Source organism: Prionailurus viverrinus, chromosome C1, assembly GCF_022837055.1.
Source record: "Prionailurus viverrinus isolate Anna chromosome C1, UM_Priviv_1.0, whole genome shotgun sequence".
Lineage (NCBI taxonomy): Eukaryota > Metazoa > Chordata > Mammalia > Carnivora > Felidae > Prionailurus > Prionailurus viverrinus.
This window is the reverse complement of record NC_062568.1, coordinates 25,325,739-25,343,318: the sequence shown is the minus strand read 5'-3', so window position 1 is coordinate 25,343,318 and position 17,580 is coordinate 25,325,739. Positions and strand designations below refer to the sequence as shown.

At 45.1% G+C, this 17,580-nt stretch overlaps 1 protein-coding gene across 3 annotated transcripts in view; it reads left to right on the top strand.

Moving 5' to 3' along the window:
- The window catches only part of PARD3B (par-3 family cell polarity regulator beta), a 1,023,096-nt gene extending 1,006,012 nt beyond the window's left edge, over nt 1-17,084 (top strand). For all 3 annotated transcript variants that reach the window (XM_047872373.1, XM_047872372.1, XM_047872376.1), the window contains one exon: nt 12,433-17,084. In XM_047872373.1, coding sequence (XP_047728329.1) covers nt 12,433-12,790 — 358 coding nt within the window. In that variant the 3' untranslated portion in view covers nt 12,791-17,084. The remainder of the gene's footprint in view (nt 1-12,432) is intronic.
- The last annotated feature ends 496 nt before the right edge of the window (nt 17,085-17,580 follow it).

Below are 17,580 nucleotides of genomic sequence, written 5' to 3'. Positions count from 1 at the left end.
TGTGGCCATGCAGACCCCCGGGTGGGGGGGTGTGGGGAGGGGGGATGTATTCCCACAGGGCAGGGGCTACAGCCCTAACAGCTAGGGCAGGTGGGAGTGTTCAAGGACAGAAGCAAAGCAGGAGGGGACTCTGAGGAGGACTAAGCCCTGCCTCCGGGGGTGGCTCCCACTGAGTATAGCCTTAAAGGAAGGCAAGGCCCGGGTTTAAAGAAAAACAGGAAAGATGAATTTTTATGTGAAAGCCCTCAATGTTCAAATGTTAGCAACTAGCGGAAATGTTTAAAAAATATCACGTGAGACTCTTTCTTTCTCTTTCTCTCACCAGAGATAGATAGATGGATATGCTGTACAAGAACACTGAACATATATAGTGACTATATATGAGTATATGTGGGGTGTGTGTGTGTGTGTGTGTGTGTGTGTTCATTCTATAGGCCTATGTATAAGTTGCAATCTCTGTTAGAGGATTTCCTATGTCGACACATATTTCCGTAGAATAGGACGCACAGGGTCCGTTAGCGCTCAGTCATAAATTTCAGATTTGCTTATGAATTTGTTTACTTGCTCATTCTAGGTCTTTGGAGTCCCTTTAAACTCCATATGGAAGACGCAGCTTTATTTCTTTTAAAACTGACCGAGTGTGACTTCAAATTCAACGAGTATTGAGTATCTCAGTGTGATTGGTCTGTGTGTTCTTTCTTACCCGGTTCCTGCAAGGGGGGGGGGGGGGGGAGGCCGTCATGCTATCCCCACTTCACTTACGAGCTCAAGTGAGGTTCAGGAAAAGTCAAGTCACCTGGTTCGTATTTCCCTGCGGTGCCTTGCTCAGTCCAAGCCCAACCTCTCTCTCTGAGCCCCACGCTCTCCCCACTAGAGCGCATCCTGAGAGTGCCTCCCACCCGCACAGACACATGAGATCTAGTTCCCAAAAGGCTGGTAGGCCTGGCACGTCAGGTCCACAACAGCAAAGGGAGAGCCTGGATTCCCATGTCTCCTGAAGTTTGCAAACAAGCCGGCATGGGGGCAAACGGTAAATAACATTTTATTTGGTAATGGCTCTTTAGTTTTAAATCACTTCGGCATTTGCTTTTAATTGATTTCTTTCAATTAGACGACTCAAATATGTAAATATTTGCTTTTCTATGGTAAGCTTTTATTTAAATTATTAAAGCGTCAGCTCCGTGACTGATTTTAAGAAATCAGGTTGCCGCCGTGCTGATAATAGAACGCATGCGATAAAACAGGCGGGAATCACTGCTTTTGGCACATGTGCTGTCACCAAATGTGGCTGAGAGCAAGGCAGCACGCAGAGAAATAGAAGCCAGGGCGAATTTACAGTTTTCTTCGAATTGCTCAAGGAATAAATCAATAAATCAGGGAGTTAGAGAACAAATGTAGGATGAAATAACATCTGAAGGCGCTCACTCACGATAAAAGCTTGTCTTGCTCTGTCTTTTTTAAAAGCACTCATCAATGGCTCTGGACCCAAGTATTAGTTCGCTAAAAGGAGCGGAGGCGGGGGCACGGGAGGGGGCTTGTGTAAAGGCTCAGGACAATAACTATACGAGAACACTGGAGACCAAAAAGAAGATGATGATGATGATGATGACGGAATGATGATGAGAGCAGAGTCATTTCATAGCCCCAATCAGGTGGAGCTATGATAAGCCTTGATTTGCTAGCTGCCCAATTTTACCAGCATCAAAGGCAAGCATGGAACCCAAAGAAGCCGGGTTGACAGTCGGGCTATCCTAAGGCAGAAAGAGGAATAACAAAGAATGCTCTGATTTCAATAAAAGGAGAATTTGGAAGTAAAAGGTTTGTAATGACACTAATAACCAGTCTTTACCAGCCACATAACAATCAGAGGAGGAGGAGACCAAGGCCAGACGGGCGAGCTCAGCACGAGTCACCGGCACCTAAGACTCTCCTAATAACTTTTATTATTTGTTGAAAATCATGTCGACAATACAGTTCAGTAACCTTTGTGCTATAAATCCATTTCATCTGCAAAAATGAAAGCTGAATAGAATGTGATATTATATAGAACCCGTCATGCTGGTGCTATCTCCGAAGCTCTCTGCCAAATAAGAAGCTAGATTCCAGACCGACAGGCCGAGTGGAGCCAAGAGCCAAGCTGCCTGCGTGCCCACCAGGCCCAGCCTGGGGCTTTGGAACCTGCTTAGCACAGAAAGGAGATGAACCCTCCGGACTTTGGTGATGAAACCCGAACAACCCTCCGGACTTTGGTGAAAATTGTCCTGAGGCGCTTCAACTCCACATCACATTTACTGCGGAGAGGCCAAAAGCGCGTCCATCTATTATCTGGTGGAAACTGGAGAATGGGCCCATTGCCTTGGTGCGGGGCATCAGGGAGACTGTTATACCAGAAATTTCCAAAATTTCTGAATATAAATTCAGCAATTCATATGGTGACTGGGTCCATTTCCAAAATCCAAACTCCCCCTGAATGGAGCTCTGGGGCCAGGCTGTACCTCCTTCAGTGTGCCCCCCACCCACAGTGCAGGGTAGGACCAAGAAGCTCATGTCACTGTTGAAAGAAGGATGAGGAAAACCCTTTTCACAGGAAACATGTATGGAGATGGAATCAAGGCAGTATGTGGAGGTGCTGATGTCAAATTCTTCCTACCCAAGAGTGAACCCAGCTCTCCTCATTTCTATATGGTCCCTGGTCCATTTGTCTCCTCAACTACCTTATAAATTAAATACTAACGCTCACACTCATTTCTTTCTTTTTTATTTGTTTTAATTTTATTTATTTTTTGAGAGAGAGAGAGACACACACACACACAGGGCGTGGGGAAGGGGGTGGAAGAGAGAGAGAGAGGGAGGCACAGAATCCGAAGCAGGTTCCAGGCTCTGAGCTGTCAGCACAGGACCGGATGCTGGGCTCGAACCCACAGACCACGAGATCATGACCTGAGCCGAAGCTGGACGCCCAACCAACTGAGCCACCCAGGCATCCCTAACATGCTCATTTCTTAAGGCAGAAAGTGAACGCAGAGGTTTATGAAATATGTTATATAAGCCTCACTTAGTCTTATAAATTTGGTAGAAAAGATTACTTGATCTTGAGAGGAAAAAAATAAAAAGGCTGACAGCAGACCTTATATTCAGGTACAAGCCAAAACTTCTTGGTAGTTGTCAGGATTTCAATTTGAGAGTATCACATCCAAAAAATGTAAACGCGTACCCAGTCCCCAGAAGAAAACTGAATTCACCTGTCTTTACAAACGGTGCCATGTTTTCATGTGAGAGTAAGTACAATACGATCAAAATTGCTTCAGAGCTGGTTACAAAATCCAACTGTCCTTTGGATTCACGTTCTCCTGGCTTTACAGTGTTGAACTGCTCTTTTGTGAAGCTGGCCCATAGCTTTGCCTGCCCGTCCGCTAGTCCTAATATACGATTGCTAGCCTAGCTGAAAAGGCGGTGTGAGCTTTTAAAGTAAGGCTGACCAGTGAGGACGGACAGCCAAGAATACTCAAAAGAGCACTTTCTAGAACCCGATGTCTGGCTGGAGTGGGCAGGACAGAGAGGAGGACCTATACCATTTCTGATGTAGCTGTATCGATCATATCATTCTCCAAAGGGACCACAGGAGGAGCAGCAGATTTGGGGGGGAGGTAATGATTTAATTTTGTACCTGTAAGATTTGAGCTGCCTAAGGAACCTCCAAGTGGAGGCATCCCACCCATCCCACAGGTAATTCACATCACTCCCTGAATGAAAATCACACTCCTAATGCTCCCCACACCACCCCTGGTATTCTGATCCCCTCCACGACCAGGTTCCAAACAGCTTCTCCGCTCTGAACGACTTCTCACTCACCCACTGTTCCCCAGCCATGTCAACAAAATATCTGTGAATTCCTTCTTACCTGCCTTGACTGGGCACATCGTGAACAGTGAGAAGAAAGAAAGATTAGAGGGTGAATGGTCTAGGTTAGTGGTTAAGCATGTTGCCTCTAGGTCGGTCTGCCTGGGCTTGAATCTAGACCCTGCTACTTCCCGTGTGACTTAGGTCAAGTTACTGAACCTCTCTGTTCTTTAGTTTCCTCGCCTGCAAACCAGAAACAATAATAGTACCTACCTTGTAGAGTTGCTGTAAGGAACAAGCATTAATGGGGAGGAAATGGCCTGCTGTAGGCCCTCGGGAAAGTGCTTCATGGGTTTCATCTCTCTGAAGTTCTAAATGAGGCTTCTTCTGAAGCTGTTCCTGAGCTCATGAAGGGTGGTAGCTCCTTATATTATAGCGCTTATATTTCTGCTTCTAAATTGCAGAATAGGAGAACTGTGGTGGCAGGATTCTCTCGGCTCTCAGTGAAATGATAGAGAAGCTCTTCCTGACCCAAACACACACAACACGATCATGGAAGTATTTAAGTACCCTTGCTGAAGAGGGATTCTGATGATCTAAGACTGAAGGTAGTTTATACCCAAATCTCCTTATTGCCCAAGCTTTAGAACTTAGCAGAGGAACAGGGGCAGGTAAAGATGTGGCAGTGACATGAATATCTGAATGTCTTTGGATAAGATACATGAGTATCTTATCCAAAAATTGTACGTATGACTCTAAAAATACATATAATCTAAATTAATCAAGAAAAAGCAGCTCTCACGAACAACGTGTTTTTCTCCTAGAATGTCCTGTCTCCAGGCAGTAACCTTGGACAAGAAACTATGTAGTGCTTCTCCTAAGGGGCAGGAGAAATTGTCTTTAGAATTCAGGACCCTACACTGTTGAACCTGTCAGCCCTCCCAGTCTGACCTTGAAATTGAACCGTTGTCTCTTGCGTGACAATTGGATGAAATCCTCGGTGTTTAGGCATTGAAATTCTGAGACCGCTGTTACAATAGAGAGAGAGATGATTTTAGTGGCCTAACAAGTTATGATGATTTGTTCCTTTGGTTGTCATTCTCTTTAAATAAACCTCTTCTGTGGCTAAAAACACCACAGGGTAATTGTAGGCAGCTATCGTTCAGATGGAGTTCATGACTTTGTTTGCGGCCACTCACAAGTTCTAGCTTTCCATGGGATTCCTTCTCCTTATACGCTTTCATGCAGCCCCTCCTAATTGTCCTCTGCACCCACCAGAAGCCTCACACACCCTCATAAAGGACATTAGTTTGGCAGGACCATTTTTAGGGAATACCTCCCACCATCTGATACGATGAAACATTGGTAGGGACCCTTCCCCAGATAATATCTGCTAAAGGGTTACATCAGATGCCATCTTTGTGGCTGGCACATGCGATTTGTTAATAACTAAATTCGTGTTTGGGGGGGCCATTGCTGAAAAACACTAAAAAAGGAATTAAATGCAGGCGATCGAAGTCACTGTCTTGAAGTGTGGTAGAAATGTCTTCCGAGCACTGAGTCATTATCCTTCTACCTTCATTTTCTTTCCAAACATTTCCTTGGTGTCAACAAGGGCCAAAGACATCTACTGATCAATCTCTTCCCACTCGAGTTCTTAACAAAGAGTAAGAGCCCTCTCTTCATATCGCAATGGGAAGTGTGAGTGATGAAAGGGAGACTTTTTTCCCCAAATCATTTCTATAACACAAGCCATCAAATGATCATTATATTTTATGATTCTGCCAAATCTGCAAAAATCAAAGCCATGTAATATACCTTGCAGAGGGCTCTGCTAATCCTGGCCAACCACATTCATGCCTGAATGACGGGTGAAGTCCTGGTAACTGGAAACCTGACACCGAAGGAATTCCAAACACAGACTAAAAGCATCTCTGTCTACATAACACGGGCGGCTCAAGCGCCTACAAATGTATTAGTTTGTGCTGATCTTCTTTGAGCTTTGCCATATTTGTAGAAGAACTACAGAACAAAGCATCGGCATCAGCTCAGCCGCTAAACAATCCATGCGTGGCATGCTTCAGAGTAGTATGGCTTTGCCAGATGTCAGCTTTCTGCTAAGGGGTACAAGTACCTCTCTTAGCACCGGCAGTTTTACATCATGTTGCTTCCTCCCATCTGAACCCCAAATTTGGTCACAGTCCATTATTGCCAAAAAAGGAAATCCATAAAGGCTACCTTGCAAGTTAAGAAATTGTCTTTGTGTTGGCTGCTAATGGCACACATGGTATTTTACAGAAAATAAGAGGAACAAGAATCTGCCTTTTGGAAGTTTTTCCTCAAGTGAGAAAGCTGATGCTGATGCCTAAGGTGGACGTATTCACCTTTTCTCATAATTTCTTTATGACTTTCACACTTTTTGTGCCTGCTGAACTTATCCCTTCTCAAAGCAAACTCTCTTCGAGTCACCAGTGCGTCTCAATCTGAGTTGTTTCTCCCCTGTCCTTCTTCAACTTCACCTGTCCTTTCTTCTCCTAAAGGAAGCTCATCAGATGAGAGACAGTGATGGTTCTTGAGCTCAGCATTGAGTCACGTAGGTGAATTATGATCGGCTCTGTATTGGAAGGATTTGTTACTGATACTTGAACTGAAGGTTGCAAGTAACTTATTTTAATAAATTACAACAGATTTGAGTTTTCTCCTTTCATAATGTTGCTCCCATTGTTCTTGAATCCCCTTGTTCTTTCTTGAGTGGGAGGGAAGGGCGTTGTGTTCCCACAGGTGGTAAGGAAGTTTGCATAAGCCTAGCTTCTGCCTCTCTTGGGCTCCAGTGGCTTATATGAAAGTCATCCATCATGTGTGTTCCAGTCAAGAAAAGGTTGGGAAGTACTGTGACAGATGGGGCCTGGACATCACCTGTACCTCTGGTTCATGTTCATCAATCCTCAAGGCCAGATACTTGAAACTGTGGTGATTACACCTGATTTTCACCTTTGACATTACCCTCCTAAGGCCTTTGAGACCCTGTATACTGCATTTTTAAATGTACACATTGCAGTGTTCTTAGATTATTGTGTTTATAACAAAAACAAAGAAAATTGGTTGCTGGATAATAATAAAAACAATCCATGAAAGATTCTTGAATAAACACACTTAACCTATACTAGTTGATCATATTGACCTCACTGGTGAGTCAAGGCAATTAAATGTGAGCCCAAGGTTTATTAAGCACATACTATGTCTCAAGTATGATACAAGACAACAGAGTATACTTTTGTTCTTGGAAAACAAGACAAATATACTAACCCATGCCCTGATAAAGTTTATAGCTATTCCATGTTGGACCCAATCCAACACTTTTTTTCAGCCCACCATCTTTTTCTCCCTCCCTCCTTCCTCCTTTAAAAATTAGAGACCATGTAATGCACAGCATGATGACTGTAGCTAACACTGCCATATGGTATATAGGAAAGCTGTTAAGAGTGTAAATCCTAAGAGTTCTTATCGCAAGGAGAATTTTTTCCCTTTTTTCTTTTCTTCTTTCTTTTCTTTTTATCATATCAATATGAGAAGATGGATGTTAGCTAAAACTTGTGGTAATAACTTCACATATTTGTAAATCAAACCGTCAGGCTGTGCATCTTAAACTTGTACAGTGATGTATGTCGATTATTTCTCAATAAAACAGGAAAAAATAGAGACCAGTCGTATCTCAACCATTGCCAAACTCTGGCTGTCAATGACAGTCCATCACTTCCTTTTATTTTTCTACCCACTGACTTATTTCCACACCTTACATACACCTCTGACCCTGTATGGTTATCGTGCTTGCTTGTGGGTTTTCTCTTTAAACTCTCCTTAACAAATTCAACGTACATTTATTTATGAGCCTAGATACATAAAGCCATGTGCCCAGCTCAGAGGGAGATCACCAGATATATGAGACTCAGTTCCTTCAAGATGCTTGTGCTCTAGTCCGGTATATAACAAGTCTTTCACCCGTGTAAGGCGAGAATGACCTACTGGGGTGAGTGCAGAAAAAAGAGATTTTCTTTGCAGTTGAGAAAGGGAGGAGTAGGGAGAGCAGGGGCAGATGGGAGGGCTCAAAATTGCTCATGCCCCTTCATCTATTCCAGGAAATATAGCCACACCATTCCTAGTTATGAGGTTTTGCCAGTGACTTGATTTATCCCACACTGAGCCCTTTCCCCACACAGGATTGTCTTAGCAAATATTGGAGCATGCCTTATGTCTTTCCGTAGAGTGAAGACTGTTGGTACCCAGGGGCTGGCTCTCTGACTTGCTCAGCCTCTGATTTTCAGCCCCTGTTTTCCTTAATGAAGAATAGTGACATAGTGAGATGGCAAAAAGAGACAAACCTCATGTAAAGTAAGGGATCGTTGCTCTTTCTTCCCATATCAACACCATACAGCCTTGTGATGCTTCGGCTTAAAGGTTAGCATCTGCATCTGTGGGATTGGAAACTGTATAACTGAGCTACTTCCTGTGAGTCCTCCAGGAAAAAGCTGACTCTTTTGGCCTCCAGAAATGAGCCTAGGGGCGCCTGGGTGGCTCAGTTGGTTAAGCGTCCGACTTCGGCTCAGGTCATGATCTCACAGTCCGTGAGTTCAAGCCCCACGTCGGGCTCTGTGCTGACAGCTCAGAGCCTGGAGCCTGCTTCGGATTCTGTGTCTCCCAATCTCTCTGCCCCTCCCCTGCTCATGCTCTGTCTCTCTCTGTCTCAAAAATAAATAAAAGTATTTAAAAAAATAAAAAAAAAGAAATGAGCCGAATCAAGAATAAAATAGGAAAAAAAGTGAACAATGAAAAATGTGGAAAAAAATCATTGACATTTTAAAAATATAGATATTTTCAGGGCGCCTGGGTGACTCGGTCGGTTGAGCATCTGATTCTTGATTTCAGCTCAGGTCATGATCCCAGGGTCGTGGGATCGAGCCTGTCAACAGGCTCTGAGTCTGCACTGAGCATGGAGCCTGCTTGAGATTCTCTCTCTCTCTCTCTCTCTCTCTCTCTCTCTTTCCCTCCCTCCCCCCTTCCCTCCCTCTCTCTCTCCCCCCTCCCTCCCTCTGCCCCTCTCCCTCACCTGTAGGCCCTCTCTCAAATTAAAATTTAAAAAAATATATATTAGTAAAGAAAAAGATAAAAATATAGATATTTTCGTGATAACTTCCCCAAAGAGTTCTATTATACAGAAAGCAAATATAGACTTTTTCCTTCCTTAGGCAAAGATGGTTCCAGAGTGAAATTTTCAACTGAAAGTGTTTTTTATGAAAGCTAATAACACATCCAAATAAAACTCAGGAGGTCACCTGAAAAATGAGGGGTCATGAGGTAGAGATACATTTGCTATGTGGGTCCTTGTTTTCATCAGTCTCCAGAGGAGGCTGCCCCTGGATTCCTCAGGGTTGGTTCACAACATGCAACATCAGTCACTCTGATAGCATTTCTTAGGCCCCAGAATGGATCGGCTTTTGCGCTTTCCTACAAACACTAAATTTCACCCAAATAAAGAAGCCAAGAAAGGGAAACTCAAGATCAACAGAGCTAAAATTTCAGCTCTTTCTTCTTCTTTTCTTATGCTATCAAGGTAACGAGGAGGGCTTTTTTATGTTCTTTTCATGTGTGTGGCTGTGTCTGTGTCAACCTGCGTGTGCACAGGGGTACACAGACAATTCTCACCAGCACTTAGAAGTTGTTCTGGCAAAAGTCTGTAAGAAATGCCCAGTTTTAGGGGCGCCTGGGTGGCGCAGTCGGTTAAGCGCCCGACTTCAGCCAGGTCACAATCTCTCGGTCCGTGAGTTCGAGCCCCGCGTCGGGCTCTGGGCTGATGGCTCAGAGCCTGGAGCCTGTTTCCGATTCTGTGTCTCCCTCTCTCTCTGCCCCTCCCCCGTTCATGCTCTGTCTCTCTCTGTCCCAAAAATAAATAAACGTTGAAAAAAAAGAAAAATTGAAAAAAAGAAATGCCCAGTTTTGAGCAAAAAGTTATTATAAACAACAGCAGCACCCCCCCATCAAAGAAAGAAAAATTCTTCTAGCACGCTTTGAACCTTAAACAGTGTTTTTATAGGCCAGCTCATTGTTTTTCTTCTCTATGAAAAATTAAAAACAATAACTGTTTTGATGAGTTCTACGGGAAAAGACAGTTTCCATGATTTCATTTCTTGACAAAGAGCAGCTACCTCACTTGGTTTCTGCCACATGTAAGCAAACCCCCAGCCGTAAAACCTCCCCTCAGAGAAAGGGATAGGGAACCCCAAAACTCTTGAGTTCTTTCCCATCTGCCCGGGGGAAGCCTGCCTGCCCCTTGCTATGAGAGTGGACGAGTCGCGGGGGTGAGGTGTGGGAGAGGAGATGACTGTTCCCGCCCCACCCCCACCACAAGCACACAGCCTGTGCTGTCACAGCACATTCAGGGTGGCTTCTGCCCCGTCACCACTTGATCTGGGTTGTCTCTCCAAAAATAAAAAAATAAATAAAAAAAACCCAACAAGGTGTGCCTGTCTTTTATAATGTCCTGTTTTAAAGGAGAGAAATCTCCAGGGAAAGAACAGGACCCTAAACGTCCAAGGCCTGGAATCCCTCCTTTCTCTCTTTCCATTTTAAACAGGAAACATTCCCGCTAAGAGGGTCCAGAGGGAGCATGGGTTGTATGTTCATTTTAAGGCAGATAATGTTTGTGTGTTACAAATGTCAGTGATTTATCCCAAGGGCTTAAAATGAGTGCAGAAAAACCACATGTTTCACTTCATGCAGAGAAATAGCTTCAGTAGATTTCGAGAGAAAGCACAGGTTAAGGATTTTTTTTTTTTAAGTGTTTCAGAAATCTCCAGCATGAACCAAAAGGAAATAGAAATGAGAGCGGCAGTGGGGGCGGGGGGAGGGTGTTGGTGCTTACAATATTTTATGACAAAAGATCTAGCGAATGCTGGAAGTTTTCTAAATCAAAGATAAAATTGTAAAGGAAAGGGGAGATGTAACCCTGATCCTCTATTTCCCAGGGCTGGAGTGACAGATTATGCATTTGTGCTCTATTTGTCATGGGCAATTTAAAATAGAGCAAAGCAAACTGCGCTGAATAATAGCAGTTGATGCTATAATAGCTTGTACACAAACAATTTAATTTTTTTATCTGAAAACTCTAACTAGATTACCCCAAGCTGAAGGATCTTTCATTATTACGTATAGCCAAATTAAGACATAAAACAGTAGAGCGAGAGTTCTATTGTTCATCCTTATGAATGTCCTCACACGCTGCTTTCCAACGCACCCACACTTGGAGCTCGTCAACCCTTCATTGATTTGGGGAACGTACAGAGCTGTTTTAACATCAGATTCTGCAGATTACAGGGTGATTTCGACCCTCATTGACAGTGCTTGATTAACCACAGACGCCGTATTCTTCTAGCTCTGTCATTTCTTCCAAGTGTTCTACCAATTTGTACTCTGACATCGAAGAGGTTTTCATTAATTATTATTGTTGCTTTTTTTTCCTTCAAAAAATTATCACAGGGAGAGTAGTAGAATGTGGGAAGGATCTGGTGATGGTGGTGGTGAATACGTGCACAGAAGGTTTATGGGATTTTAAGAGCTGCAAACAGAACTCATCTGTTTAACCCCAGGCTAGATAAGATGCAGTCATCTGTACGCTGTTTAGAGACGTATTGCTTCTGTTGTAGCAAATGGAACAGAAGATGCTTGTTGTCTTAGTAGAGAGATCCAGACAGGGTCACTTTCTGTTAGTGTTTATTGTTGCCCTGGACCTTTCTGTGTGCCTACTCATTACACAATGCAACTTACAGCTGGTTTGGCTTTTCCCACTCTGCTACTGGTACTTCTTGACTTCGTGGTAGAATTGCTTTCTATCAAGGCGCTACGTGGATAATCCCCAGCTCTGACTCGGGACTTTTTCTAGGAACTGTAGAGAGGGGAGAGCACATAGGGGTGGCCCAGAAGCTAACCGGAGTTAGACCAAGACTATGGTCCGTGTCAAAAGCACCCCCACAGGCCTAGAGATGAGTACAGCCCCGGGGAACCGTATAACTCTGAATAACCTGCACATTTCTCCCACTACCCGTGACAGGCTTCAGGGGGGCAGAGAAGGGGGCAGGTCCAGTGATCCTAGCTGTAAGGGAGCCAAAGTGCGCCCCTGTTTAGAAAACGAGCTTGGCTTCTATGCTAAAGGCCAACACGCAATGGTACAAACCAGAAAGAAGTCTTTTTGTCCCTCGTGCAGCCATCTGAGTATAAGCAGTCCTGGCTAACATGGTGGCTCCATGGTGGCTCCATGGTACAAGGACTCAGGCCCTTGCCCTCTCATTGCTCTACCTTCCTCAGCATGAGGCTTTCTCCTCGTAGTTAAAAACGGCCACTCCGATGGCCAACAGGAAGGGGAGAGGGGAAGAAGAAGATTCCCTCTCTTCTCTTTAAGGGCACACACCACTTCTGTTCACGTCCCATGGGCCAGGCCTAGTCAATGACCACGCCAAACTACGCAGGAGGCTGAGGAACGGGGTCTTCGGTCGGGCAGCTCCCTTAGCAGCTACTGATATGTGTCTGTTCTTCTCTTTCCAGGGGAGGACCAGCTGATCCTATAGACTATCTGACGGCCACACCTCGAGGGCTCTACAAAGAAAGGGAGCTCCCGTATTACCCAGGGGCTCATCCCGTGCATCCTCCCAAAGGGAGCTACCCACGTCCCCCGGATCTGAGGCTTGCAGACCTCCGGTATCCTCAGTACTACCCTCCTCCACCAGCCCCCCAGCATAAAGGACCCTTCCGACAAGATGTCCCGCCTTCCCCTCCTCAGCACCCCAGAGTGCCAGCCTATCAGGAAATGGGTAGACCAGGGCCCCGAGGGGGCAGCCCGGACCAGTACCCCTACCGAGCCCAGGATCCCAGGCAGAAGAACCCCATGACTGCAGCTGTGTAACTGAATATCACCACGCCCAGCCCAGCCCAGCCCAGAAGGGGAGATGGCTAACATCACCTTTGCCCTTCCTAGACTGTAAGACCTTCCTCCTGTTCAGAATTCTCCAGGGCACAGATAGGTTCTTCTCACCGAGGTTGCAACACTTGACTGCTAACCAGAGGGAAAAAGGAGGGGACAGGAGGACGGGGGATCAGAAGGAAGAGAAAGGACAGGGTCCATCAAAACAGTACTGCCGGAGATCTGAAATGCATTTAGAATTGTTCAATTCCGTGAGAGCGGCAGGTAAACAGGCAAATAACAAAGAACAATGGACATACCACACAGTGCCTTCCTGGTGCGCACAAGCCCCATGGAACTGGCAGCACAGAGACTCTCAGAGGCTGAGCCTCAGCCACCTGAGAGTGGCTACAAATATGGGTGTCTTAAATGAGTAGTTTTCTCATTGAGAAAGCAAACCAACAGCAGACATGACTAGTGATCTCTTTGAAATGTTTATACCCAGAAGAAGACTGCATTTCTCTCTTTGTAGAATTTCTCAGGTTCCTCGTACCACTCGTCGGGTATAAGTATTTTACATTTCCTTGCCATATATATATATATATATATATATATATATATATATATATATAAACACAACACGAATGCAGTATTAGTGTCCTGAGAGAATGTTTAAAGCTAGTCAGAGATTCCAGAAGGAATATAGTCCAAGGACCAAGGCGATCAGGTTAAGAGGGCTGAAAATCCCCTGATCCTCACCTTCCTTCCCCCAAGTCCCAGGCGTGATTGCATGGAGATATCCGGTTTCAGAACCATCTCCAAATCTCCTGCCTGTAATTACTGGAACCGGGGCCTCGACTTTAAGGCTCCCACTTGAGGGCTAAAATGTAGTTGGAAAAGAGAGGGCTCGTTGCTTAGGTCACACAGGAAGCAACGATCCGGAGATGCCAATTCCACACTCAGTGCCAAACAGTGCCATCTGCACCCGGGGACACGGAGGGGCTGACTGTGGCCTCTGGGATTGATGACTAGGGAGTAGTAGATGGCAGTGACTGTGTGTGTGTGTGTATGTGTATGCGTGTGTGTATGTGTGAAGGTATGTGATTACCAGTATGGAGAATGTAAGATAAAAATGCTTTCTGGAAAGTTTGATGAGGAAGGAAATAAAAAGGAAAAAAAAAGTCAGAGGGGAAAGGAAAAGAGGCATAAAACCAGATCATTCTACATCCGCTGTATTTCATTAACAAAAGTCGGGGGAGCACCCAGCCCGGGCCAGCATCTCCAACTGGGACTAGAAGGTCTTATGGCTTGGAAAAGCTGATACCCCGCCCTCTAAAACCCATCCCATTTCCTTTGAGCTTTGCAGTGATTTTCTACTTATTTCAGCAAGACTTCTAAAACTTCCAACCTGACCCAAATGAGAACGCAACAGAAGACTGAGAAACAGCAAAATCTGGGAGCAGCCGTTTGAATCGTTCAATGGCTCTTAAGAGACTTAAAGCCTTGCCGCTCCTTCTCCATTCCCTCAAAACAAAACAAAAAAAGTATTGAGTTCCATTTGGACATATTTTGGCTGAGATTAGAATACCTCTGCCTGACAGGACTTAATAAATTATAGTATTATTAACTATAGAGTATCCAACCCAGTTTAGGTGTTTTTTTTTTTTTTTTAATTTAAAATAGAGTTCTATTACCAGGAATGAAGCAGCTGCTGGTTTTAGACATAGTGTTATTTACTGGACTTTAAGAGGTATCATTTTCTAAAGTACAATTACCTTGACCATCTTAATAAATAGACTGTCAAGTTGGTCTTCTCCATCTGTCATCCCTCTTGAGCCAGGCACCTTAGACCTTTTGCAACGTGTGCACGGAGGTTGAGGGGCTCAGGCCCTGCTCACCTAGAGGTGAGATGCAGGTGAGCTCCCGGGCTTCTCTGCCAACACGCTGAATGACACTTTACCCTCGAAATAAATAAACTTCCAGGAAGAGAAGGATAAAGTGAGGGAAATGTAACGTGCTTGGGAGCGTTAAAATCAGCTCTTGGGCATGTTGCATTTTGAGCCAAATTTCTCTAGGCTATTAGACATAGCCAAGCCAGGAGTCTCCTTCTGGATTAAGGCCAAGGCCACACGAGAGGCAGCCAGAGGCAGTGCGAGAGGGTGAGATATCCTGTGCGTGTTGGAGGAGTGGCCCTTGTAGGGAGAATGCCCATCTTCCCCACGTTGCACAATGCCTCCTGCTCACAGGCTCGGGGCAAGCTGCACCAAATACGGTCTTGCGCTGTATTCACAGTCAATAAAACATTTGCTAATCCTGCGGAGCAGCCAGTGATTTGAAACTGCTCTTCAAGTGGACGAAAACGAGATGACAGCCGTTTTCTTGCTTGAAGTACAACACACGCCCAATTTGACCCCGCCCGAAAGAAGCGCACGTGTGTGTCACAGAGGCTCCATCGAGCCAGGCCACAGCTAAGAACGGCTCGAATGTAAGCTTCGTAAGTGCCTGTGAACCAACCCTCCACTTGCCAGCACCCAGAGGCTGCAGAACTCTCTCCCAGTATCTAGGAGAACTGGTGGTTTAGAGTGTTTAGAAGGCCAGCCTGTAGTCAGTAGGTGCCCAGTAGCAGGAAGTAGTTCCCCATTTATTTATGGCCTTGGCGAGACTCAATCTGGTGTCTGCTCGTTGCTCAGAATACCATAACGCCCCTCCCCACAGGAACAGAGTAGCACAGTGAGCTGCAAACCCATCAGCACACACCCACCCGACTCCTGATCTGACTGCTGGGTCGCTGAGGCCTGGAAATGATGCTTTGGCCTTGAGTCGTGAGATATTTGAAGGAGCTCTGCTTTATCCCTTTTTGCAGGAGGGGAGATGGGAAAGGGAGCAGACCATTGCAAACTTTTAGATGCAGGAGAATTCAGTCCTCTGCCAGGAGGAGAAACACTGCATCTCGTTAACCCCTTGCGCCATTGGACTGTGGCAATATCACCCTTGGTAGAAAATTGGTTCCCCACAATATTAAATCAGTGGATGAAAGGCAATCTCAAAGACAGGAGCACCTTCTTACATCATAATCGAGTAACAAACAAAAATTGGAAAATAAAATTACCGTGAAGCTCGTTATTCTTAGATATGTAAGTCAACATGCATTGACCCCACAGGACAGCATGGAGCAAAGATCTTATAATCAAGGGTGTGAGGAGATCCACAGACCCACCATGACCCCATGGAGGAAACCATGCATGCTGCCCGATAAAGGAGGTTGGAAACTTCCTTGTGGCTCTCTTTGTGCCACCAACTAAATAAAATTAAAACAGGACTCATTATTCCCTTCAAAGATCTGTGAACTTGTTGAACTATCTTCTGAAGGAAATGCATCTGACAACTTGAGGAGCTGTCATGCATGGAGTCTATGTGCATAATAAGGATCCGGTCTTTGAGGAGCATTCGTTCCCCTAACCTGTAGCCCCAGCAGTTGTTTTCTTTGGAGAGACATCTTAGCCTTTCAGGGCGGATAGAGAGATCTGCACAGTTTGGGGAGGGATGTATGCCTATAAAATCCTCGTAGGCATTAAACTCTGAAATCCGCAACGAACTGCCCTCAAATCGGTGCTAAATTGGGTAGACACCCTACTGCTTTTGAGTCCAGGAGCAACAAAAGGTCCAGACTTGGTGCAATTAGGCAGGAGGGAGTGGGATCCAGAACCAGCCACGGGAGTACTTCTCTGCCCTCCCAGTTCCCACCGACTTAGTTGGAAATGATGCCACAATGAGACCAGAAAGAGGAGTCTCCATAAGATATCCCTACAAAGTCACCTCTCTGAAAAAAAAAAAAAAAGGAGAATAAAAGATAGATATCTAAAATAAGCCTAGAATCTCATATGCAGCTACTACTTCTAAGGGAAACTCTTTTCTCCCTCATGTCCTTAAATAGTAATAGAATCACACAGCTCCTGACTTTTAAAGATGGGCTTAACTCCCGAGCCTGGAGTGCACAGTGAACTAACCCCAACGACCGAGACTGTCTCCTCACTCAGCTCTGAGAGCGTGTGCTGTTCCATCTATGCTGCCCACAGTGCTGTTTACTACTGGAACGTAAAAACAAACCCTACTGTGGATACAGTCACTTCTTCTAGTGTTTTCCTGCGCTTTTTTGGCACCAAGTCTGTTCATAAGTTCTGAAGATAAATTATGTGAAATCATATTTTGGCATATGGGGGCAGAGAATGAATTCTTCACAGACTTTTTAGAATGATCCCATTTGTACCACAGAAAACATTTTGGATGCTGTTATATATGAACATACAAATTTTTCTTGTTTTATTTTGCATTAAAATAAAGCTTTATTCATTAAGATACCAGAGTGTTGGTTTTCAGTCCCCACCTGTTTGGTTTAGGACTTGATGAATGAATAGGTTGGTCTGGTCCTGATCACCCTTAAACAGCAACGTCATAGGGCAGGGGTCATGAAGGAGAAGCCTCTGTCATGTGCTGGGCTCCCCAAGAAACACATGCGAGACGGAGACGACCACGTAGGCTGTTTATTCGAGAGCGCACTTGGGTTCAATACCCACGGAAGGCAGGGCAAGAAGCAGGGCCGGCCAAAGGGAGAAGCTGAGCAGTGATACCCTCCCAAATTAGGCCTCAGCCAGCTCCACAGGGCAATCTGGAGCCACAGTGGCCCTTCAGACTTGTCCCAACTTGGGACTAAAGAGCTGGGTCTTCATACCACTGTGTTGGGTGGTAGGTATGAGCTACTCCTGGAAGGAGATGGGACCCAGGACTGGGCTGTT